A 25,575-nucleotide genomic window follows, 5' to 3' on the forward strand; every position below is an offset into this window, starting at 1 on the left:
ATCGATGACATCGTAATGAATTTTATCAGTTCGGACTTCCATTGTCTAATATAATATAAATTGATTTGAAATCTCTGAAAAAAAAATTAAACGGATTAACCGAAAATAACAATTTTATTAACAAAAAACTGAAGTTACAAAGAAATAATGTATGTTGTTGTATGCTTGTATGTTGCTTGTATGTTATTTCTTTGTAACTTCAGTGTTTTGTTTAATAAAATTGTTATTTTCGGTTACTCCTTTTAATTTTTTTTTCAGGGATTTCAAATCAGTTTATATTATATTAAACAATGGAAGTCCGAACTCAGTTACCACCCGAAAACGATTGTGGATACTAACAATCGAAACGTCTTGACGTAATTTGGTTTGGAATCTTTTATTTTTTTTATTTTTTTATCTTTCATTTTTTTGTTAATGATATTTTTTATTTTCAGCTTTTATTAATATTTCTATTTTTAATTTTTTTTTGTTGTTGCTTGTATGTTATTTCTTTGTAACTTCAGTTTTTTGTTTAATAAAATTGTTATTTTCGGTTAATCCCTTAGTTTTTTTTTCAGGGATTTCAAATCAATTTTTATTATATTAGATAATAATGGAAGTCCAAACTGATGAAATACACCACGAAACATTGTCGACCACCTTTAAACACATCGTAATGACATTCATTCACCTATTTGATTGAATCCCAGCCAAGAGGAACCTTATTTGAATTGAAGATTCCCACATTTTTTTGTATCAAGATGGAGTAGTAAAAAGCCAAAAACTTTCTTTCCCAAATATTAATCACTCCTACAAATATAACCCCTTCAATTCAAATAAGATTCCTCTTGGCTGGGATTTGATCAAATAGGTGAATGAATGTCATTACGATGTCATCGATGACATAAGCAGATCAAACTTATTTCGTGATATTAAAAATCGTAATTTATAAATGAATTGTGTGTATTTTCTATAATGTTATCCAATTTAGTACTGAAGAGCCCTAAGGCAAGTGTCTTATGGCGTAACATCGATGTCTACCAGTGAGGATGACAGTGTTCCATGTAAGTGCAATTTGTTACCATTCATTTAAAGTAAAACTCTTGTGAATGATATCTGTATTTTATTCCATAACGAATTTTTGGAATACAAACTGAGTAGAGAAAAGTATCTTCTGTATAATTCAGTGTTCATGTAAAAGTATTTGTTTCGAAAGAATTTTTTTTTCTTTCGTGTAATTCAATGTTCATATGAAAGTAGCTGTTTCAGGAGGGCTTTCTTCCAGTTTGTGTCTGAAAGTTGCTTCTTTGCATCATCTACACATTCATGTATAGAGTTAATTATTTTCAAATTGATTACTTCCTTCCTTTATTTGGAAGATTCCCTCATCTTTTTTTGTATCAAGGTGGAGTAGTAGGAAGCCAAAAACTTTCTTTCCCAAAAATTAATCACTCCTAAAAATATAACCCCTTCAATTCAAACGAAGATATGACCTCTCGTTAATAAACACACTGATGATATACTTCTGTCAATTAGACTTCAATGCTGAGTTCACTACTATCTGAGCTCTCTTTTTCTTTCATTTAAGTTATTAATTTTGTAACCACTCTACTGAAACTATTAGTCCACACAACTAAATTTACCATTATTCGATAAACAAGCGGTGTTAAATTTTGTAACTAGGCAAATTAACATTGAATTTTACACTTCTTGTATAAACATGCTAGACAAACTAGTGAGCAACCTTTGTTAGGTGAATCTGATTGCTATTTGAGTTCGTTGATTGTTTCGAATACTCTTCTTGAAAATGAAATAATATATCCTGATGTTATTCGGCGATTATATAATTGTGGTACGTGTAGGCAAAAACTTCAGTAACTGTATACATAAATATATATTACAAGCATTGAAGAAGGTGAGATTGTCAATGTCAGAAAAAACTATACTGATATATTGCTCCCATATATTTTAATGTGGAATAAATATTATTCATTAATTGTTCAACTAGAATATTCAAACGTAACTAAGTTACTGGAAAAAATCAGTACATGTTCAAATATTTTTTAGTAGATTTCGTTTCAATTACACACACACATTTTTTGAATCAGACCGAATCACTGTTCAGAAAAATTGACAAATATCAAGTAATTCCATTTTTATGATGAGAAATGTTTGTTTGGCATCTCATTCGTGTTGACAACATTTCACATATCTCAAAAATACCTAGTAATTCTTTAATGATACAATGAATCCATCAAAAACATTCAGCTTGAGAACTTTCCTCCTCAGGCCAGACTTTCTCTTCGCAGATCAATCTCTTGCATTCCATCTCTTCCCAGTCCTGTAGGACTTCTAGTCCTCCTGGCCCTTGGTGGGGGTTGAGGAGCAGGTGTGCTTGGAGTTGCTTTCGATTTAGGTCCTTTAATCCAGTTCTTAACTTGGTTACCAATTTGGTAGAAATGAAAATAGAGAAGGAAGAAAATCGAAAATACCACTAAAAAAGAAACGATCGAGATGAACAATGTAGAAATAGGACTGTAGCTTTCCTCTGGTATTGGAACGGTTGGCTGTACTGTGGTACTTGTTACCGTTGGTGATGCGGTGGATGGTTCTTCCAGTTCGGGTACCAAAGGTTGATCGGACTTTCCAGCTATAGTGATATCAGCACAAGCTCTGAATTCCTCTTGGGGCCCACAACCTACGGCACCTGTTCCGTTTGGACAATTACCCCAGTTATTACCTGGAAATAAATAATTGATGCAATAATAAACTCCGAGGTCACCAGATCTATCTTTCTTAGATTTTTTGCATTGAAAACATCAAGAATTGATTGTTTATAAAACACAATTTGTTGGTAGTGATGATCTTGAAAGCATGCCGGTCAAATCACGATGAAGTTTTCCGAAAGGTCAAGAAGGGGTTCGAAAACAAAGTTTATTATTGTTTTGAGCACAATGGAGCACTACTAAGGCTATTTGATTTCATCCAAAAAAAGCCAGGCGCTAATTTAGAAATGTAAATTATCTTGAAAGTTCAGAGCATCGAAGAAGGTTGTATCATGAAGATGATCAAACTGGCTTAACCCGCATTGAGATTCAACTCGACATTACATCAGTAATTACTGTGGTTGATTGTAAGACCGAGACAATGATATAATGGTATGAGAAATAAGATACATATGATTTCGAATAAAAATCAGAAAATCACCTGAAGAAAACTGCATCGATTGTTGTTCGATGTTTTGTGGTAGGCTCTTTCCGGTTATTATTCTTGTAGAAAATGACCAGGAGTTGTTCATCTTCGAACGCGAAATTAACATTGAAATCTCCTGCTAAAACGGCATGGCAACGTAAGATAGTTTTATCCTAATTCTTCAGAGTTACTAAATCATAAATGTGTGCTCGCACCTCTAGCTCTATTGCCCCTATAGTAATATACGGAACCTAACTCTCTCTTTATATCTTCACTAACTTATACCTCGCTCTCAACTTCCGTTCGCTTCACCCGATCACACTTTTCGTAACGCTCTTGTCACGCATTCGCCAGCTTAGTCCCCAAGTCAAGCGTGCGTAAAAAAGTTTCACTTCAAAAATTACTGCACTAGGACAGGAATAAAATACTCTACGAGTGCCATATGGCTGTGATCTCAATTAACTCATTCCAAATAACTGAAAAATAACTCAATACTAGACAATTTACGTTACGTAACAGTCCTAAGTAAATTGATTTCATATGATGAAATACTTTCTCATTTCTGTGAGTTCTGAAGCATATGAACAATGGTATCGATATATATTTTCTGTGTAGATTATTCAATCAATTTACGCTATCTTTCAATTAATAAAATAGCACTTATATTTCCTAAGATTAGAATATCAATGCATAGCGCTTCCCGCTGTCTGTTCCTGTATGCTTAGATCTTTAAAAACTACGCAACGGATTTTGATGCGGATTTTTTAACAGATATAGTGATTGAAGAGGAATGTTTGTAAGTATATAACATGCATAATATAGTAGAGAAACACTGATAATTTTAGAGGTTTCTAACGTGATGTCGTAAATAAACATTTTTTTGCGCTTTCATTGCAAACCTTGGCTGAACCTTACGACATAGATCAAAATAGTGTAGTAAAGTATTGTACACCTTGATGAAGGTCTACAAAAAAGTTCGCGATGGTATATGTCTACCTCTTAGGGATAACCCACAATAATCATTTTTCATCCTTTACTTTTCACGGAAAATAATAGCTTATTTACGAAGCGATTTTAAGCAATACAACATCATTTCCTTATACAATTAAGTACCTTGAATACATTGTGCATTCAATATAGATCAATAAGGCCCTACACAGCATGTAATTTACATGAATATTTTTGACGATATTACAGATTTGAAATGCAGGAACATAGCGGTTGCCGCGGTACCGGCCGGTATAGTCGAAGTAAACGATATTGTGCACACTTAAAGATGGCGGCACTCTCGAAGGCCAAAAAAAACCAATACATAGATATTAACCGGCTGCGAACCAGTCCACGTGGACTGTGGAATTGGCGGTTCGTATTGGATAATTTTTTACTGACCAAGTTTTATGATTGGCCAAAGAGTCATAAAATTAAATTTGAAGTCATGTTACGGTGACGAATAGAAACCGGGGAATGCGGGGATGGTTATCGCCGTCGTGCCATCAATGTTCAGTTCCGGAACTGATCGCGATTTAAGTGTTGAAATTCGATATTGGTGCAGTTATTATTGAAATTTTTGTTATTTGTTTAAAATGTGGCGTCCTTGGACAAGTACTAATAGTAATAACGAGTGTGATAACAACGCAGACTTTTTCCAGTGTAGTGATTCCAATAGCGATGGTGAACAATGCGAAAAAGAGATACCAGTGAATAAAATTCGGATGCATTTGAATATTGAAACACAGAGAGTATGTTTCAATGAATATAAGAATCTACATCTCAAGTTTGGTTTCAAGGGAAACAAACTATTACAAGCAACATCTGATTTTACCGAAATTCCTTTCTCAACTGTACGTAGAATACTTAAAAACAAACCTTATGAACGCAAGACGCGATGTTCATCTAATGAAATCCTTTAAAAAAACAATATACGACTGTTACAAAAGCAATGAGATTCCTACAACTGAAATAAATCATAAGAAATTGAATACTTCCGGCCATAACGTGAGCTGATGTAACAAAACTCTTCAGAATTGGATTAAGAAACTAGGATTCAGATTTAAAATAATGAACAAACGTCAAGCAGTTAAGGAAAGCAGAAGAATAGTGGAATTGCGTAACAAATACTCAGAACAAATAACTAAATATAGGCAAGTACACCGGCAAATTTTCTATTTGACGAAATTGGGCTCTACTCAAACAGTTTGAGCTTCTCAAAGCGTTAGCTTTGATACTAGTCTCTGATTGAACATAATTTGAAATGCAATTTGATCGTAAACTTAGTTTCAAAAGTCGACTACTCACCCGCAACATACCTCCACTGCATAACACAATGTTCACAGCTTTTCTTTGGTAATCTGTACTTCATTTCGTAGACTTTATTCCCGTCCTTGGGGAAATACCTCACCCCTTTATGTTCTACATTATCCTGCGGTTTCGCCAATTGGAGGATATTTTGATCTAAACACTCCTGCGTGGTGTTTTGATAGTTCGGGCATATAGAGAATTCGAAATATCCATAGTGGAAGGCTGTTAGCTCTACACGTATGGTGATGGCATTTCCAGTTGGATATTTCCTGACTATAATGCCTTTTCCATAGGTTCCACCATATTCATTAGCTCTTGGGATCCTGAAAATATCCAGATTTCATTTTCAGTGCATTCATAAATTAACATAATGAATTCAATAATCGCAAAAAGCATAAATCTTCATAGATAAAACATATATTATGGAACAAAGAGAAAAAAAAAATTATAAATTAATTCTCAGTAGAACAAGTTGAAATTCAAAAATTTTCATTTTCATCATTATATTCGATAGACAAAAATACTATGTGACAGTTTTCTTGAATTTAGTAGCAGAAATAATGTTCTTCATCTATTCGGTAGACTATTAAAAATTGTTATTTCAGTTAAGCACAATGAAATTTCACCAACCTAACTGCGTATTTAGAAGGTATTAAAATGGTTCCATTTTCTGGTGAAGTGGTCATGCTAATCAGAATTGACATTATATTTGTGTTTTGTCAAATGAATGGAAATACTTATCTTTGTTTTGAACAATAAATCAATCTCCAGTTAATTTCTATAGGTTTGAATAATTTAGTTGTTGGTTCTAGGAAGTTGTGAGTTCATTTATCGCTTTATTTTATTGCATGTTCAAGGGTTCCAAAGTGGATTTTATGTGATGAAGTTAACCTATACACTTGCTTCATATATTATTAAAACAATAGCATTCAAAATTAATTACATAAGTAGGCAATCTAAGCACTTAAACCAATGGTCGCTTTTACTTTTGTATAATAGCTTGATTTTACCTCATTTCACTTATTGTGGAACCATCTTGTACTTACTAAACCAAAATGAAATTGGAAGACTTCAGAAACTTCAAAATAGAGGAATGAGAGTAATATTATCTTGTGATAGAAGAACACATATAACATCAATGTTGAATACATTAAAATGGTTATCAGTAAAAAATTACTTTCCTTATTTAGCATTAATATTTATTTTTAAAATTAAAACTGGTGATGTTCCTGTATATCTACGTGACAAATTAAAGTATAACTTTGAATATCATGAATACAATACAAGAAGTCGCAATAACTTTCATATACGTCAGACTAGTAATGTCAATTCAAATAATACAGTTTTCATTAAAGGAGTTCAAGCATTCAACGAACTACCGGAGGATATTAAGAATGCTACCTCTCTAAATATATTTAAAAGAAAATTAAAAGTGCACCTTTTAGACCTACAAAGTGTTTAGTATAGGAACCTGCTGATACAGTTTTTTTTCTTCTTTTTATTTTATTTATTGTGCTGTTTTTATTTATATGTTTCAATGTACATGATTTTAAATTTAAAATTTTAATTGTGACATTTAAATTTTTAACCTAGATTAAGACTAATATTGTAACTGCATTAGCTTGTGCTAAATAAACGATACATATATATAAAAATCCATAACATATTCACTTCTAACGAAAATCTACCTAATTATAGCTTTGTTGGTGGTTTGACCAATCAACCGACAACTGCGGTAGCAGTTGACACTGACATAAAAACTTGGCAAGTTGACTTGAGTGTCATACCAATAGGTGGTTTCACTTATGTCTCGCTTGCGTTTACGCAGCTATTTTTATTACTTTCTTGGTTTTACTCATTTTGTCTTCAATCGAGGACCGCCTGCCCGGTACTGACGATGCCCAATAGGCTGAAACAGCTGTCTACCGGTGGCTCTTAAATCGAAATCAATATGGGAATGATCAAAAAGTACTTATCTATTTATTTTTTGATTTTCATGGAATTATTTTCCAGCAGCTTGACTGCATTAACCTTTCTAAATTTCATATCATTTCTAGAAACATGTGGATTCGTTTTCCGATGGCATTTCAGGTTAGCTTCCCAAATTTCTGCTACCGCAGTTGTCGGTTAAATGGTAAAACCACCAACACTGACATAAAAAACTTGGCAAGTTGACTTGGGTGTCACATCAATAGGCGATTCCACTTATGTTTCGCTTGCGTTTACGCAGCTATTTTTATCAAGTACTTTCTTGGTTTTTCTCATTTTGTCTTCAATCGAGGACCGCCTGCCAGATACTGACGATGCCCAATAGGCTGAAACAGCTGTCTACCGGTGGCTCTCAAATTGAAATTAATGTGGGAATGATTAAAAAGTACTTATCTATTCATTTTATCTATAAATATATATATATATATATATAGATAAAGATGTTATTGAGTGTGTATGATATAAATCAAAAGGGAAAATTTGTGGACAGAACACTCAAAAAATGAAGGCAAACTTTTGTTTGAGGAGTGCCTAGAAGATGACAGTACTACCAACTGTCGAAAGCGCTCGCAGATAATTAATAGAAGATATAAAGATATAAAGCTTCAAATCCTTTTTGTAGAATTTAATATTGATATATATATATATATATATATATATATATATATATATATATATATATATATATATATATACCTATATATATATATATATATATATATATATATATATATATATATATATATATATATATATATATAGATGGCATTATCCGGACATGTTACTGCATCTTCTTCGAGAGGTGTAACTGATGTTAGGTTACTCTTGTATGCAGCATGGAGGAGGTAGTGAAGTCAACATGAGTTCAAATCACCATCTTTTACAAAATTTGTCAAAATTCAGGTATCTAACTAGCCGATAAATTTAATTTCTGCTATACCAAGATAGATGCTCAGAACTTGGACAGCTATTTGTAATCCGTACAATAAAAAATGTACTTCAGCAGGTACCACCTTCTGAAATGAGAAGCGTTCATTGATTTCAAAATCTATTCAGACATCAGTCGGCTGCCCCATACGAGCATCCTCAAAAGTCTTATATGTATATACTTGTTTGAACTGAGTAAAGGTGGAGAGTTTTAAGTAACAACTTGTAATCCAAAGCAGAATATCGAAGACCGCAGCTAATTGAAGTATCTGAAATTTGTCTGTCTTAGGTCAAATGGGCTAAAGTCAAAGTCTAAATTTACGTGCGCTTCATCTACTCGTACTGGTATCATCTTAGACTACTCCAGGATAACCTACATTTTAGGAAATGAGTACAGTACAATATAGTTCTTGTCGACCTTCAGAATGAATCAACCATTTATCCGAAGATAGAAAAAGAAACGAATTAAATATCAAGACTTACTCTTCCAACCGAATCCTTAACCCAAGCCATTATGTTAAAATAATTGTTTCAATTATAGGAGGTCTTGATTGAAACATTTCAGGATTATATCGTTTGTTTTATGAAGTTATAGATTACAGATATTTTCGGATAGCATACCAGATATAGTTCTGCTTAATATAACTAAAGGTTATAATAGTCGAATAATTTTTCTTGGTACTACTTTGATGACCTTTTGATAGCACCCAATGTTTTCTTCGACACGAAAACATATACCCTTCAAAATATTCAAAGGATTGTATATAGTGGTTTAGTCAAAAAATGAGCAAAGCAACTCAAAAGTATCACTTTTTGTAGAAATGAACATTTACGTTCAGTTGATTACTATAAAATTTGTGATGCACTGTTTGGTACCTTTGGTGTAGTAATGAATGTTACTGGAGTTTTTTCCCAACACCAAACCATTATTTTAACACCTCGACACGTGTTTTGATCACCAAGTGATCATCTTCAAGAGGAAGATCAAACTGACCTTCCTCACGTGCTCATCCTCCTTTTGGAGTGTTTTGATCACTTGGTGATCGAGGTGTTGAAATAACGGTTTGGTGTTGGGAAAAAACTCCAGTAATATTCATTTACTATGAAATTATTAGAATATTAACTCACTTAGAATCCCAAGGGTCTCCACAAACTCCGCATTTACCCTCATTTTTCACCCACTGTCTAGTAAATCCACCACAAAACAGTTCGTGGTCATTGTAGTTATGGGGAGTATTGAAACCATATCTCCATGCAGAGGATCGACTAGGAGGTTCTATTAGTCTTCCATGTCCATCAATTTGAGACAATAAAGTGGATAACACTACCAGCAGAAATGCTCCAATTTCCATTCTGAAAGATGAATAGAGATTTGATAATAAGATTTGAAAGTAATCATTAAGGATTCATTTTTTTGTAATCTGAGGTTTTCTTTGTTGATGGCTATCAGCCATTAGCAATAAGCCAAATATTTGGTAACTCATATACAAAGTGGAAATAATGATTATGACAGCAGAAAGGTAGTCCATTAAAAAGTGGAAAACTAGTATTTCCTCTAAAAGTCTAAGGGATTTTACCTTTCAGTGCTGATCCTAGCACTATGAGCTGGTGGACCTAGCTACCGATTGAAAACAACAAGTTTTTTTTAAATATTCTCTGTCAAAGAGAAAAATTAAGTAAGAACAATTCCATCTATTACGTTACTCGGCATACTGAACTCATATTTTCAATGTAGATATTATTACAATACATTTTTCATTCCATGCCACAATAAACGAGATAATTTGCATTATTTACATTTCTATTCGTAACACTTAACAACAATTACTGTTGATATTAACATATATGATTACTAATAGCTCGGAAACGGGCTCAACAAATGTTTTTTGTTTTTTCTGTCACAGTTACTTAGCAATACTATATAAGCAGGTTTTGCATATCGAAACTGGTTTCAAGGTGATTTTTTTTGGACTATTGAAAGCCATACACTGTAACACAAACCTCGAAATCTGTTTCTATGCCGGTGTTTAAAGAAAGTGAATGCAGTATCAGGAAGAGTTGATTATATATTGATAATGAATTAATTTGTTGAGATCTGGAAAGATATTATTGAATAATTGAAAGCAACCAAGAAACCAGTGTTGAGATATTTTTCGACAGTTGAGTGAAACTAATATGAAAGAGGTTTTTCCTCAATTGATTTTTTCAGATGATATAATTTTATATTTTGAAGTTATTGTAAGTTTGGTGTTCAGACCCGCAGGAATAATTGTCAAAAGAATCAAGTTTTCGTGCTGGTCAGAAAAAGGCGTAAAACCAATTGATCATTGACTCATAGATGATTTCAACACAACCTGATATGACGAATTATTGAGTGTCCTAAAATTTTTCACTCCACTGATGATTTTTTGTGGTTTAAAGGCGTCGACTACGAGGTCATTGGCGTTCTACTATTAATTTGTTCATCACTTGTTTCCTTGTTTAAATTTTTGAGTATAGCCCTACAGCTTTCACAAATTTCATAATTTTGTCCAGATTTTCTTTATGATCTTTCACACATTCCTTTGGAGAATTTGGTATTTCAAATCGTTGTCTAGCTTCATCATATTGGACACAATTTAGCAAGATATGTTTCACTGTTAGCCTCTGCCCACATTGTTGGCATATTGGTTGTCGTTCTCCTGAGAGCATGAATATGTTTGTTAAGTTAGTATGACCTATTCTCAAGCGTGTGATCACAGTTTGTTCTCTTAGTGTCTGTGGAACAAAATATCCCCAAGGTGTGATTTTTGGCTCCACCTCTTTCAATTTCGTATCTGTTCCCAGGATTATTGATGTAGCAAGCTTGCTAAAACATTTACTATTCTTAAACTCACACGACTGCTTTACAAAAAAAACTTGAGAGTACATATATTCAATTTTCTCTGTTGACAAGTTGCCATTGGCGGACTCATCAACAAACCGCCTGCCCGGCACTGATGATACCCAAAAGGCTGAACAGCTGTATACTGTTGGCTTTAATATCGAAATCGCATTGTGTATGTTCGGAGAAGTGATTAATGTTATTTGTCCTGTATTTACATTCGTTCGTCTTCGAGATTATCATGACGTTTCGTAATATTTCACTTGCCATATTCATGTCCTCTGCTTGGTGGCAGTTCAGCTATAAAGCAGAGCATATGAATATCTCAAGTGAGATCTTGTTGAAGCGTCTTGATAACCTCGAAAATGAATAGATGTATACCCAGGATAACATTTCAGCATATGATACAATCCGTGAAGGACTACTATCATCAGGTTTGTCCTTTGAAAACAGTTGAGCCTTGGAATGCCAGTCCATGAATGCAAGAACTGTCTGGTGTCAGATCACGAATGGTTTGATTTGGGCGCTGATTTATGGCCAAGGCCATGAACAAGAAACACGATACTTCTTCTTGGTTATGAATATGTCAATCCAATCAATAAGTAAATTGAGATACGGAATGACACATGTCAAATTTTCACCCTTACATTTCTTCATTTGTCTTTGAAACCGAAAATTCAATCTAATCCGGAAATCTGTAGGGATTTCCGAATAAAAATATTTGTTGGGTATTCAAAAAATGCTAATTTTCGAAATGTATTCTATCATTATATATTTTATCGTCCAATGGAATAACTTTCCATCTTCTAGCTCCATCCCTGATCAGTTTGATGCCTCCTTCCTGCATTATGCATTTTAAAGACCAAAGAATGAGCCATTGAAAGGATTATTGAAAAAATCACCTTGCCTAAGACACCTCTGGATAATAGAAAATAGTGTAGTTAGTCTTATAGTTTCTCAGTTGGCAGGATTTCATGAGAAAGTAGGTATCTTCAATCTGGCCTGACTTGCAAATTTTCATATTCGATGGTGATTTACGACTCAACAGAAATAGTTGAGCCAATTTTCAACAAACATCGAAACAAACGACAAAGATAAAATTATATCTGATTGCTTATCTGAGAAAATCTATATTCATATTCGATTTATATTCGTCATTAAGAACATCAAATAATTGTGTATGTTCAAATAAAAAAAAAATTAATATTGATTTAATGCCGAAAATGTTTTAGAGGTAATTTTCAAACACATTTATAAAAACATGTATCAAATTCAGAAAAACTAGAAAAAAAAATTTCATTAAGAGCTACAGAAGGAATCATTGACCCGAGATTTCATTAACATAAACCGTAGCCGGAACATTTTCTCACTAATGCAAGAAATCTCGGAAATTATACCAATTATAATCGACTCAACACGTTTAAACTTTCCCGGAGGTAATTTGTATACACCAGAGAACGTCTCAGTGCACACTTTCACTAGATTTTAACAAAAACAGACGTGCATGTACTCTTCAATTACAAAGTTATTCATGGTTTAAATCCATCAGTCGCGTGGCAGTCCTTGTATTGGTCGATAACTATTACAATCTAACAAAAATTAAATAAACCTGATGACTGTATCGAGGAGAGATACATACGTAGAAGAAAATAAATATTTCGTAGTAGGATCTGAAAAATTCCTGCCGGGAAACAACTACTTTCTCGACTAATATCACGATGGATATTGAATTATCTCCAACTAATATTTATGTCTTAGGAGATATCAGAGTCAGAGTCAGAAATGCTTCATTGTCATAAAAGTTTAGGTTTTGTTGACAAAGCAAGATTAAGATCTAAAACAATCTGAAACATATGGCTCAAGGACACTTCAAAAAGTCTATGATAATGGTCTATGATAAAAAAATTTATAAGTTGCAATTATAAGTTGCGAAGTCATCCGAAAGAAATTCCTCAATACTATAATAACCTTTATCTAGCAGAAGTTGTTTTACTCTTTTTCGCAACTGTTTGTAGCAGGTTAACTTTCTGATTGAAAATCGGAGATGATTGAAATATTTTTTGCTATTATAAAGAATCGAGTTTTCAATTTATGCTGTTGCCGGGATAGGAAGAAGAAAATTGAATGTGAGACGAGTGGCATAACTTTGAGTTGAGTTCGAAATGTTATTTTTGTGCTTTTTGTGCATTAGGCAGACTGTTTTTAAAATAATGTGGTAGTAGACTGTTGAGATGTGATAAGTTAAAAAAGGGCTTACAGAAATTTTGAACTTTAGCTCTGGTAATGAATCTCACTGCTCTATTTTGAATTGTGAAAATTTGACTCATTAAGATTTGACAGCTGCATCCCCAGAAACAAACTCAGTACCACAAGTACAAAGTGTGCTTTTCCAGCAGAGTGATAGTCCAAAGAGTTAGAGATAGACCTCATCGCATAACAACTTGAGGATAATTTTTTGCATAGTATACTAATATGTGTTCCAAATTTTAATTTGTTGTCTATCTTGAGGACTAAAAATTTGTTATCTAGTTTATGATCAATGATATGTTCTTCAAGAATTATATGGTCCAGGTTACATTTGAAGGACATTATATTAGTCTTTGATAAATTGAAAGATAATAAATTGGCATCACACCATTGTTTAACTTTGCTGTATCCTAATGTTCAATGCATCAGTGCTTCTTCCATGCCAAAGTATAGACGTGTCGTCAGCAAAACTTGTGAATTTGCCTTCAATCGATATATATGCTAGATCATATATATATAAAATACAAACAGCAAAAGGCCGGGGACAGATTCCTGAGGCACTCCGCATTTAATTCTCATTTTATCTGAAGATAAACTTTTGAAATTCACTATTTGAACGCGATCTGATAGATATGACTTAAACCACAACAAGATGTTTCCTCTAAATCCATAGGTTTTATGTTTTTGAAGCAATACTTTGTGATCAACACAGTCGAATGCTTTTGTCAGATAACAAAATACTGCCACTACAACCTCACCAACATTCAGTCGAAGGTAAAGTAAACATTGCATCATTTGTGCTCTTAGAGGCTTGAAAGCCATATTGATTGGAGCGAAGAATATGATTTTTGTTAAGAAAATTTAGGATTCTCTTGCAGACACTTCTCGCTCATCCAGCAGCAGGACCACTCTGAAATCAGTCGAGTAGCTTACCTACAGACTGGTTTCGGGGTACTACCTCTCATCAGTGCAGGAAAACTCCGACCCAAAGAGCAGTGTGCTTGGGAGTCGACTGACCCCAACTCGGCTCGACTGCATGCATTAAACCTTTCTCTGAAAGAAAGACTTATTAACCAGTAATAACTTTGTCTCATGAACAAAGACCCAGAACAAAGTCAGTCGAATCCCAGGCAAACTGCTGTTTGGGTCGAATCTTTCCTGTATTGATGAGATGTTATAGCTCTAAATCAGTGTTTAGGTGATCTACTCGATTGATTTCAGCATCGTCCTTCTACTAAATGATCGAAAAGCATATACAAGACTATCCTCTGTGAAGTAACTTGCAGGAATATCGGTTGGATATCCGGTTGGATGTCCATTGTGGTTTTAGTCAGAGAAGTAGTTGTTTTCCGGCAGGAATTTAATCCTACTATGCTGAAACGTTGGAAAAGGTTAATTTCTCGAGATTTCATTTCGGAATGTTTATTTTATTATACGTATATATCTCCTAGATACAGCCATTAGATTCATTTGATTTCTATTAGAGTGTTGGTACATAGGATGTTTCTTTCCCGTTCCGGGGTCTTTTTCCACGAAATGGAATTTTTACTGATTGAAAATTCTCTGTTTCAAACGAAAGTTTCATAAATGCAGTCGAGCCACGTGGAAGTCATTCCAATCCCAGGCAATTCTTAGCTCGCACAAGTTTCGACTTCTGAGGGTTGTCGTCCGTAGGGGTGCGACAGCTGGTTAACGAAAAAAAAAAATTCAAACATTCTGTGAACTAACTTGCCTTAATGTCTGTTAGATATGTCCATCGTGATATTAGCCAAGAAAATAGTAATTTTCTGGCGAGCATTTACAAGATCCTACTGAATAGTAATGTTGGAAAAGATGAATATATCAAGATTTTATTTCTACAATCCTATGGCCGTTATTTGATAGTTCAAGAGGACAAATAAGTGTAACATTCATATTTTTTTTTCTATTTCATCAAAAGAATACTTTTCTCATCGAAGCGTTCCTTTTTTAGTTTCTTGGTAGTAACGTTGAAAATGTTGCAACATCTAGTATTCACTTATGATGCACTGTTTGGAACCTGTGGTGTAGTAATGAATATTACTAGAGTTTTTCCCAACACCAAATCGTTATTTTTAACACCTCGACACGTGTTTCGATCACCAAGTGATCATCTTCAAAGAGGAAGATTAAAACTAAGGACTAGTGCGAGCTAATCCTATTTATGCTATACAGCTAAACCATCCAGGCATACCAACCTAAATTAATTTTACAATTTTGCCTTATCTATTATTTTGAATAACGATCTATTATTCTGAATAACGATGATGGACCTATACCGAAGAGCATACTATATAGCTTGTTAAAATAAAATAAAATAATGTTGTTGGGTTTACTGATTACTACATAAGGACACATTGCAAAAATAATTTTGGATATGCAATATTGTGAAATTAATTTTATATAAACATATATTGTAAAATAATAGATAAGGCAAAATTGTAAAATTAATTTAGGTTGATATGCCTGGATGGTTTACCTGTATAGCATAAATAGGATTAGCTCGCACTAGTCCTTGGTTTTAATCTTCCTCTTTGAAGATGATCACTTGGTGATCGAAACACGTGTCGAGGTGTTAAAAATAAAGATTTGGTGTTGGGAAAAAACTCCAGTAATATTTATATTTATTATCTAGTATTCATACAGATGAAAGCAATAACAATACAAATAGAGAGGATATACTATTGAGTCTTCCATCAGATACTTCCAAACTTTGACAATTGATAACAGTAGTTGTTTACAGCTGATTCTCGGCCTCCCCCCACCACTATGACGTATTAATTGCTTTTTTTATTGGTTGTTGTTTGGTGAAGTTTTTTTGTTGTGCAGTGAAGTCAAGGCGTTGTGACCTTGAAGTGTCTGGTGCATGGATCGTTCAGATTTTTTTTTCATATGAGATTTTGTGTGTTTATGTGTGTGTGTGTGTGTGTGTAGGAGAATGCACGGTACAGGGTTTCATCATGTGCTTGTTTGTCTATGTACAAACATACGTCTGCATACTTCGAAGATCCTCCAAGTAATAAATGCTCCATCGGTGTTAGGGCACCAAGTTAGTAGTGGAGTGACGTCACAGCAATAACCGTTCAACGGCTAGAGAGCGACATGTTCACTCCACGACGTGTGGCAGAGTAATGCATATTCATCGGTCTGCCCTCACCTTTCCCGAAGCGATGAAGGTTCGCTCTAGCCCCGCTATCGATGGTGACACAACGGCAGCCGAGGACCGTTTGCCTAGCGTCCACCCTCTCCGAGACCGCAACGACCACTGCTTGCTCGTATATCGACATCTGTTATCGCATTCAGTTGGGAGGTAATCTTGGCGCATGTAGTTGAGAAGTGGGGTTGGCTATGACGTCTTGACGGGTCCTATCAGAGTGTATTTAAGAAGCGTACGAGTGTTGGCTATGTCAGTTTACATCAAGTGAGTTAGTGAGAACTATTATATAAAATGTATTCCTGTGACTGTGGTAAATCTTTCACTCGTAGTGATAATCTTCGTCGGCATCAGCTCCAGAGTTGCCAAGGAGGGCCTGCAGTGAAACGGGTGAGAGTGGATAATGCAACACCTATGTATACGTGCAATTGTTGTAATGTGACAATTCCTATGACCCAAGTGAATTCTCACCGAAGAACCATGAGTCATAAAAATAATGCATGTGTTCAATTGTCTGACGGTGTTCAAATTATAACGAATGCATTCAATTGCCGCATTGCTACATACAGGGTGGAGAGTTCGATTGTAACCAGTGACTACATGTCATTTTTCAATAAGATTAGGCAGAAGGTCATTGAATTACTGGAATCAGCCATCAGGATCCATAAAAGCATCAAGGTGAATATGGAAGTTTTTGGGAATTATATTCTTCAGACTGATGATTCGAGGGACACGAAGTCATTTAATTCCCAAAATAAAATAGTGGACCAATCTTCAGATTTGAATGCTGTTTTTGATGGATTCCGTGATGTAATTGTGGCTCAAACGACTGAGTTCCAGGATCGTGACTCAGGTATTTATTTTTTAAAAATTTCAATAAGATTGAATAGTAATATTTTTTTTTTTTTATAATTCAGGTTGGACTTGTGAAAAAATATTGTTTCTCGAGGTCAACATTAATAAATACAGTCCACTGGAAGGACGTTCATATGTGAAGCTGCCTCAATGTATTCAATGGAAGAAAGCTGTTGTGAATGTTCGTAATGAAGATCAATATTGTTTTGCTTGGGCTATAACATCAGCATTATATCCTGCAGATAGTCGAGTGTCCGAACTTACGTCATATCCACATTTTTCCACTGTTTTAGATGTCACAGGTATGGATTTTCCGGTTAAAGTTAATAATAAGAGTATCGAAATATTCGAAGATAGGAATGATATTTCAATTAATGTTTACGGTTTAGAGAGTACATTTGAGAAGGGTAAAATGAAGTATGAAGTGATTGGTCCATTGCGATACTCACAGAGAAGACTCCGGAGACATGTCAATTTGTTGTTTATAACTGATGACTCCGGTAATGGTCACTATTGTTGGATCAAAGATCTTTCAAGATTAGTTTCTAATCAACTATCACCTCATAGACAGAAAAAATATTTTTGTGACGGATGTTTGATATATTTTTCTGATGAGAGATTGCTTTTACGTCATAATATGTATGATTGTAATCACATTAGTACCACAACACCAACTACTAATTTAAAGATCAATAAATATGGTAGAATGGTTGCGGAAAATAAACTAATGTTTGAAAACTTTGAGAGGCAAATGAGGGTGCCATTTGTAGTGTATGCTGATTTTGAATCAGTGCTTAAACCGATTCATGTGAATGAGCCAAATCCTGGAAGTTCATACACGATTAAAACATTCAAACATGCCCCATATTCATTTGCTTATTTGATAAAGTGTTCATATAATGATGATTTGACAAAATTTGTTACATATAGGGGTGTAGATGCAGCTCAGAAATTTGTGAGTAGCATTGAAGATGATTTGAAAGAGATACATGAAAATCATCTCAGAAACCCTAAACCAATGGATACACAAACTGCCGAAGAAGAAGAACAGTTTGTTGCAGCCAGAACTTGTGGTATATGTAATAAAGCATTTACTGATGGTGACGTCAAAGTAAGAGATCATTGTCATGTCACAGGAAAGAAAAGATCACATGCCGCTCACTCGAAATGTAATTTAAATTTCAAAATACCAAACTTCATACCTATCATTTTTCATAATTTAAGTGGTTATGATTGTCATTTATTCATAAAAGAATTGTATAGGAATAAAGAGAAAGTTGATGTTATCCCGCAAACTAAAGAGAAATATATATCTTTCACGAAGCATCTCTTTACACACAGCTATACCGATAAAGATGGTGTGGTTAGGAAGAATTATCTCAAAATGAGATTTATCGATAGTTATAAATTTATGACTAATTCGTTGGAGAAGTTGGGTGCAAACTTGACCTCCGATCAATGTTTGGAGATGCACAAACATTTCCCACAAATTGAGAAATTCAATTTGATGAGACAGAAAGGTGTATTTCCATATAGTTTTGTTGATGACATTGACAAATTGAATTATCCATTACTTCCGACAAAAAATCAGTTTTATGACACACTCAATTGTGAACATATATCGGAAACTGATTATGATAGGGCTAGAAAAGTTTGGAATTTATTCGAGTGTCAGAATTTGGGGGAATACTCTGATTTGTATTTGAAGTCGGATGTATTGCTACTATGTGATATTTTTGAAAACTTCCGCACCACAAGTTTAGAGATATATAACTTAGATCCGGCACAATATTACACTGCACCTGGATTATCATGGGATGCCATGTTGAAGTTCACTAATGTTGAATTGGAATTACTAACTGACATTGATATGATTCACTTTTTTCAAAAAGGTATACGAGGTGGAATTAGTCAATGTAGCGAGAGGAAACATATAGCAAATAATAGATTTTTACCCAATTATAATCCCAACGAACCTTCCACATTCATTACATATTTAGATGCAACAAATCTATACGGTCACAGTATGTCACAACCTCTACCAACAAGTGAATTTACATGGTTGACACCAAATGAAATTCTTAATCTCGATGTGATGGATGTGAGTACTGATAGTCCGTATGGGTATGTATTTGAAGTGGACATTCATTATCCACAAGAGTTGCATGATAAACATTCTGACCTTCCATTTTTAGTCGAAAAAATAATACCACCTCGTACACAATCGAAAATTCCCAAATTAATTCCAAATTTGAATGATAAAAGAAAATATATTGTTCATTATAGGAATCTACAGCAAGCTGTCAAAAATGGATTGATTGTAATGAATACACATAGAGTATTGAAATTCAAACAATCATGCTGGATGAAACCCTATATAGATCTTAATACTGAAATGCGTAATAGGTCTAACAACAAATCTGTTAAAGATTTCTATAAACTAATGAATAATGCGGTGTATGGAAAGACAATGGAGAATGTAGATAATCGAATTGATGTTAGACTCGTTACACATTGGGAAAATATAAAGAAAAATATAGGTGCCAGCACTCTCATAGCCAAACCAAATTTCAAAAATTGTTCAATTTTCACTGATAATTTCGTTGCCATTCAATTGGGTAGAGTGAAGGTTCATTACGATAAACCATTATATTTGGGATTTTCCATATTAGAATTATCTAAAACAGTCATGTATGACTTTTTCTATGGATGCATCAAACAACACTTTGATGAAAATGTCTCTTTACTTTACACAGATACCGACTCGCTCATTCTTAAAGTAAACACAGAAAATTTTTATGAATTCATAAAAACTAACATAAGTAGATTTGATACATCCAATTACAGTATAGTTAACCAATTCAATATTCCAGTAACAAGTTCAGTCTTGGGTAACTTCAAAGATGAATTTCCAAATGATCCAATCATGAGTTTTTATGGTACAGGTGCTAAAGCATATTATGTGAAATCTGTTGATGGTGAATTTAAGAAAGCCAAAGGGGTTAAACGATCTGTAATAAAGAATGAATTGACATGCGAAGATTATCAAAAAATCGTCGAACAAGGTGGTATGATATTCAGAAAGATGAATTCATTTAGAAGCGTGTTACATGATATGTATACTGAATTAAAAAATAAAGTTGCATTATCATATCACGACGATAAACGATTTATCATTCCGAATACTACCCACACTCTTCCTTGGGGTCATAATGATATTGAATTTTATGAAAACGATCCAAATGAGAACATTCGTTGGATAAGTAATATTATTCAACAATCACAATCTCAGGAGACTCCATTGGATCAATTGATTAATTTATTATCTGCCGAGATCAATGATTGAAATATCATTCAATATCTTCAAAACCGGAAAATTTAATATTGATATTTATGTAGCCATTTATAATTAATAATATATGATAGAAGTAATGTGATATTAATGTATTATGTATGTATGTATATGTATTACTGTAATGAATATAAAATGATTAAAATTTTATTTGTATTATTTCTATTTCCCTAATCAATTACTGCAATATATAGTATAATGTAAATGACAGAAATATCAGTTTGAAGAGAATCATCGTAGAGTGCACAATGTCTAAAACAATCGATAAGTTTGGTAGAAAAAGAAAATGGGGTGGTAATGTCATTCGAGGTCCTCCTGGGAATGGTTTTAAATTAACAAAAGATGGTCATTATGACATGCAAAGGAAAATATTGAAAAATACAAGTGAACCAATTGACAAGAGTGATTGTGTAACTGTATCATATCTTGAGGGGGAAATTAATGGAGCAAAGGAAGTTATACTTCTAGCCCTACAAGCTGCAATACAATCCACAATAGGCAATATTGCTCGGGACGCCCGGCAAGCATTTGACGATAAAATTGCAGAGGCTCGGATAACTTTCACTCGTAAATTTGACAAACTTACAAGTGATGTAGACATAAAAATGTCTGACATAACAGCGTCTACAAATAAAAAATTTGATGCTATGTCAAACATAACAGGGACTACAATGAAAAAGTATGATGTACTGGAACAGAGAGTTGAAGTATTGGAGAAAAACCATAAAGAAGTTTTGGAGAGAAACTATAAAGTCAGGCCATCATCATCAGGTGGACTGGGATATCCAGGACTGAACATTAATCCAAATCATAGAATAATACAACCAAAACCAAAAGCAACTGATGATGTATTAATGGAACCAACATGGTGAATGTATTCCCTCGTTAGGTTAGGTTAATAGCTACGTTAGGTTAGCTGCATACTTACGTTAGGTTAGGTGTTAGGTTAGTATTCCCTCGTTAGGTTAGGTTAATAGCTACGTTAGGTTAGCTGCATACTTACGTTAGGTTAGGTGTTAGGTTAGTATTCCCTCGTTAGGTTAGGTTAATAGTTACTGTAGGTTAGGTTAGGTTAGGTTAGGTTAGGTTAGGTGTTCGGTTGCATAGCGGTAGGTTAGCGTACTAGGTTAGGTTACGTTAATACATACGATAGGTTAGGTGTTCGGTTGCATAGCGGTAGGTTAGCGTACTAGGTTAGGTTACGTTAATACGTTAATACGTTAGGTTAGGTGTTCGGTTGCATATTATGTTACGAACGCGCGCGCGAAGAGGGCGTAGATGTCTCTCCAGATGTCCCGCCTATCTGGGGCCGGAGGCCCCACCCACCTGGGCGGAGCCCAGGCAGTGGGCGTGGCCCGTTAGGGCCACGCCCCCCCCCCCCCGTCGCCACCAACTTTTCGGATACCCCGCCCCTTTCCGAAGCCCCGCCCCCTTTCCGAGGCCCCGCCACTCCCCTCCGCGAAGCCCCGCCCCCCGACTCCCAACATTTGCGCATGTACACCCCTACCCTCATCGCGCATGTGCGCTCCCACCATTTTCCCACCGCTCACGCATCGAAGTCGATACCCTCCGGAGAGCACTCCACAACATTCAGTTCGAGAAGTCATCTCATCGAGAGCAGTCCACTCCACAACAAGGCAGTACGTTCCAACGACCAACTTGATATTTGAGTAAGTAAATTAGGAATGTTATTTTTTATATCAACTAACTTTGTATTATTTCTTCTTTTTCAGAATGGCAACCAATACACAGGAGGTGAATAATGCTGTGGCGTCTATTCTGCCGGTGTCCGCTGACCAGGAGGAGGCAGCATCTTCGAGAGCGGTGACGGTTGACCAGCCAACCACTTCGCGTTCGCGAGTTAGGTGCAGATCTTCTAGCCCTGACTTATTCGAGGAGGAGGAGGAAGTCAGGGCTGTGAAGAAGGTTTGCCAACGACCTGCAGCAAAGGTTGGTCCTATTTCAAAGTACCGAGCTACTTGCAATAGGACTAATCCTTATGCAGGTAGTTTTTCGACCTCTCGTAAGAGGGCCTCCACACCAGCAGCAGCACCAGCAGCAGTGGAAATTCCGAGGAGTCCTTCTCCGGAGTTGGTGATATTGTCGCCGTTGGTGACGCGACTACCACCGCTGCCAGCGACACCGGCGGATCCTGAGGTGTTGGTGCCACAGCCTATCGGAGAGGTTAGTGAAAAGATGAGTGTTTTTCTGCAGAGATGCAAGAAAGCAGAACGAGCTGCCCGATCTAGCGAGGCCGCGTTGGTTACCATGAAGCGACAAATGGCTGAAATGGATAACCGACGGAGGGAAATCCAAAAGGAAATGGCCGAAATAGATCGGAATTATGCATCTCTGCAGGAAAGGTGTAAAGCAGAGACCTCTTCGATAAAGCTGTACAAAAAAAATAGTGACAGTTATGGACACTCTTTTTGTAGATGAAGTGTAAATATAAGATTAGTTTTAGGTTAGTTAGGAGTATTTAATTATGGTAGTTTTAAGTTTATATTTGTTAAGTTTATATTGAATAAAGGAAAAGGAAGTGAAATAAAGGGTGTACACTGTTTTTTGGTTTGGTACACATTGAACAATGCGATGGTTGGAGCATTTTTCTTCACTTCCTCTTATTATTATTATTATTTTTTTTATTTCAATTCCAAGTTCTTCTAGACAAATACCTCACATCAATTTTTGTGTCCTCTAATCACTTGTAAATAATTTCATGTGAAGAAAATTTAAAAAATAAAAAATAGACATGTTTCATAGTGAAATCGACAAGTATATTTCATTTGTATTTTATCCATTCAAGTATCTCTTTCATTGAATATGTCTTATGTCACTTTGCAATTTACCCCTACTCATTGAATATGTCTTATGTCACACTACAATTTACCCCTACTCAATGTTCCACTCCTCTCCCACTCCCTCTCGAAAGTATAAAAGTAGAAATCATCTGATGAAACATTCAGTTGATCAGCTAGCATCGAGATGGAACCCGATTCAACCTCCGAACCCTATAGCTGCCCGGATCAGGGGTACAACTTCAATTACTGGGATAACAGCCAGGTACAGGTAGTCTCTTCCACCACGGAACCCCACAGTCCGCCATACGAATACCGGGATCACGACATCAGGATGCAAGTTCAACATGTCACTGGCAGTGACGAAGGACACTTGGATGACTCGGAATATCCAGATCCTGACGGATGGTGGGACCCTGCTTATGATGACATTGTCCCAATGAGTAGCGACGACGACGATGATGACGACGACGACTCTGGTGATGATGCTGATGACGAGCTTGACGTTAGACGTCCTCCACCATCCCCTATCCTCATCGAGGATAGTCCTCCGCCATCCCCAATCCTAATCGATGATGATGTCCTCAATTCCGATGATGACATATAATCATCTACTCGTCCATCATTTCCTTTCCTTTCCTTCCACGGAGTACACACTTTTTGGTTGGTGTACACGAGGCACTGCGAGGCTGGGGCAGTGTCTTCCTCCCTTCCTCTCCCTCTTATTAGTTTTTTTTCCATAATAATCACTAGAATTTCTCCTAATAATCGCTCAGAGTTTCATTCTTGATGTTTTCGAATCTCAAACACTGTTCTACATTTCACCCCCTCCATTTCATTTCTTCCAATATAAATATAGCAACAATCCCAGTTCTATATCATTCTTCCACAATGTCGAGTACAGGACCCATCCAAGTACATGAAATAGATTCAACGTCTGATCATTTGAGTACAACCTTCGCTCAATTTCTGCAGCGAATCTATGATCTTCCTGATGATTTCGCAGAACGAGTGGAACAAGGTATTCAGGACGACATAGATGCTGTTGACGATAATAATGCGGATGATGTGATTAGTATATCATCTGATTCAGCTGATTATGACGACGACGACATCATGAGTATATCATCTGATTCAGATGACTACTATGAGGATGATATCATTAGTATATCATCTGATTCAGATGACGATACCATAATTATTGTTTCTGATGATGAGGAGCGTTAGTCCATATCATTGCATGGATTAATAAAAAAATAACAGCCCTTTTCAGGGCTACAATTAAAGACTGAAACAATAAAAAAAATAGCTCTTTTCAGAGCTACCATTATACTTTCAAACAGAAACAGATTCATACCATTGTTAACATTATGTTAACATTATAATCTCAAACGAAATATATGTATGTGAAAGTATTCATCATTATATGCATATGAATGATTGACAAATGCCAACTTCAACTTTCATTTAAAGTAGTACTCATCATATGCATAGATATTCAATGACTATCAAATTCCAAATTTCGACTTTTCAGTCAAAGTAGTAATTTATTTGTCATATAATGTATAGATATTCAAAGACTAACAAATAGTAATTTATTTGTCATATAATGTATAGATATTCAAAGACTAACAAATTTCCAACTTAGACTTTTATTAGTCAAAGTATTCATTTGTCACATAATCTATGAATACTAATACAACTAACTACTGTTTGTGTGAATAATGTAGCCCTGAAAAGGGCTGTTGTTTTTTTTGACCAGTAGGTCCACGGTTATTGTGCCACAGGTTGGACATTATTACATATAATACATGTAGATACTCGGGTGAAGTTTGTTAGTGGCCTCTCGCAAGCTTCACACCAATTCTGTCCCATTTCCATAATTGAGACAGTGTTGTGGGTG

General features: G+C 35.1%; 3 protein-coding genes across 7 annotated transcripts in view; 2 read left to right on the forward strand and 1 right to left on the reverse strand.

Annotated features, from left to right (window-relative positions):
- Positions 1–1,858: 1,858 nt before the first annotated feature.
- The window catches only part of LOC111509205 (uncharacterized), a 64,981-nt gene continuing 41,264 nt past the window's right edge, over positions 1,859–25,575 (reverse strand). For 3 of the 4 annotated variants that reach the window (XM_074184040.1, XM_023164903.2, XM_023164902.2), the window contains 3 exons: positions 9,514–9,738; positions 5,467–5,792; positions 1,859–2,719 (listed from right to left, as the gene is read on the reverse strand). In XM_074184040.1, the coding sequence (XP_074040141.1) occupies positions 2,265–2,719; positions 5,467–5,792; positions 9,514–9,737 (1,005 nt within the window). In that variant the 5' untranslated portion in view covers position 9,738 and the 3' untranslated portion in view covers positions 1,859–2,264. Of the gene's footprint in view, positions 2,720–5,466; positions 5,793–9,513; positions 9,739–9,962; positions 10,100–25,575 lie in introns of those variants that run through there. The other variant, XM_023164905.2, reaches the window with a different exon arrangement.
- Positions 16,245–20,868, forward strand: LOC141486376 (uncharacterized). Its single transcript, XM_074184241.1, has 2 exons — positions 16,245–17,520; positions 17,585–20,868. Exons 1-2 carry the CDS (start codon positions 16,962–16,964, stop codon positions 20,866–20,868), a joined length of 3,843 nt encoding a protein of 1,280 aa, XP_074040342.1. The 5' UTR covers positions 16,245–16,961.
- On the forward strand, positions 22,340–25,195 carry LOC141486399 (uncharacterized). Of its 2 annotated transcripts, none has more exons than XM_074184279.1 (2): positions 22,340–22,544; positions 22,608–25,195. In XM_074184279.1, exons 1-2 carry the CDS (start codon positions 22,393–22,395, stop codon positions 23,311–23,313), a joined length of 858 nt encoding a protein of 285 aa, XP_074040380.1. In that variant the 5' UTR covers positions 22,340–22,392; the 3' UTR covers positions 23,314–25,195. Both variants share the same exon structure in this region, with proteins under 2 accessions (XP_074040380.1, XP_074040381.1).

The sequence above is a fragment of the Leptinotarsa decemlineata genome, unplaced genomic scaffold (genome assembly GCF_025532065.1).
Source record: "Leptinotarsa decemlineata unplaced genomic scaffold, Ldec_3_MD MMD2_tig00026354_RagTag_RagTag, whole genome shotgun sequence".
Taxonomy (NCBI): Eukaryota; Metazoa; Arthropoda; class Insecta; order Coleoptera; family Chrysomelidae; genus Leptinotarsa; species Leptinotarsa decemlineata.

What these genes read in the sequence shown, in the direction of transcription:
- LOC141486376 (XM_074184241.1), top strand. Translation starts at nt 16,962, where the DNA reads ATGTATTCCTGTGACTGTGGTAAATCTTTCACTCGTAGTGATAATCTT. An exon ending in GTTCCAGGATCGTGACTCAG is followed by an intron (nt 17,521 to 17,584) that starts GTATTTATTTTT and finishes TTTATAATTCAG; the next exon opens with GTTGGACTTGTGAAAAAATA.
- LOC141486399 (XM_074184279.1), top strand. Translation starts at nt 22,393, where the DNA reads ATGTGCGCTCCCACCATTTTCCCACCGCTCACGCATCGAAGTCGATAC. An exon ending in ACGACCAACTTGATATTTGA is followed by an intron (nt 22,545 to 22,607) that starts GTAAGTAAATTA and finishes CTTCTTTTTCAG; the next exon opens with AATGGCAACCAATACACAGG.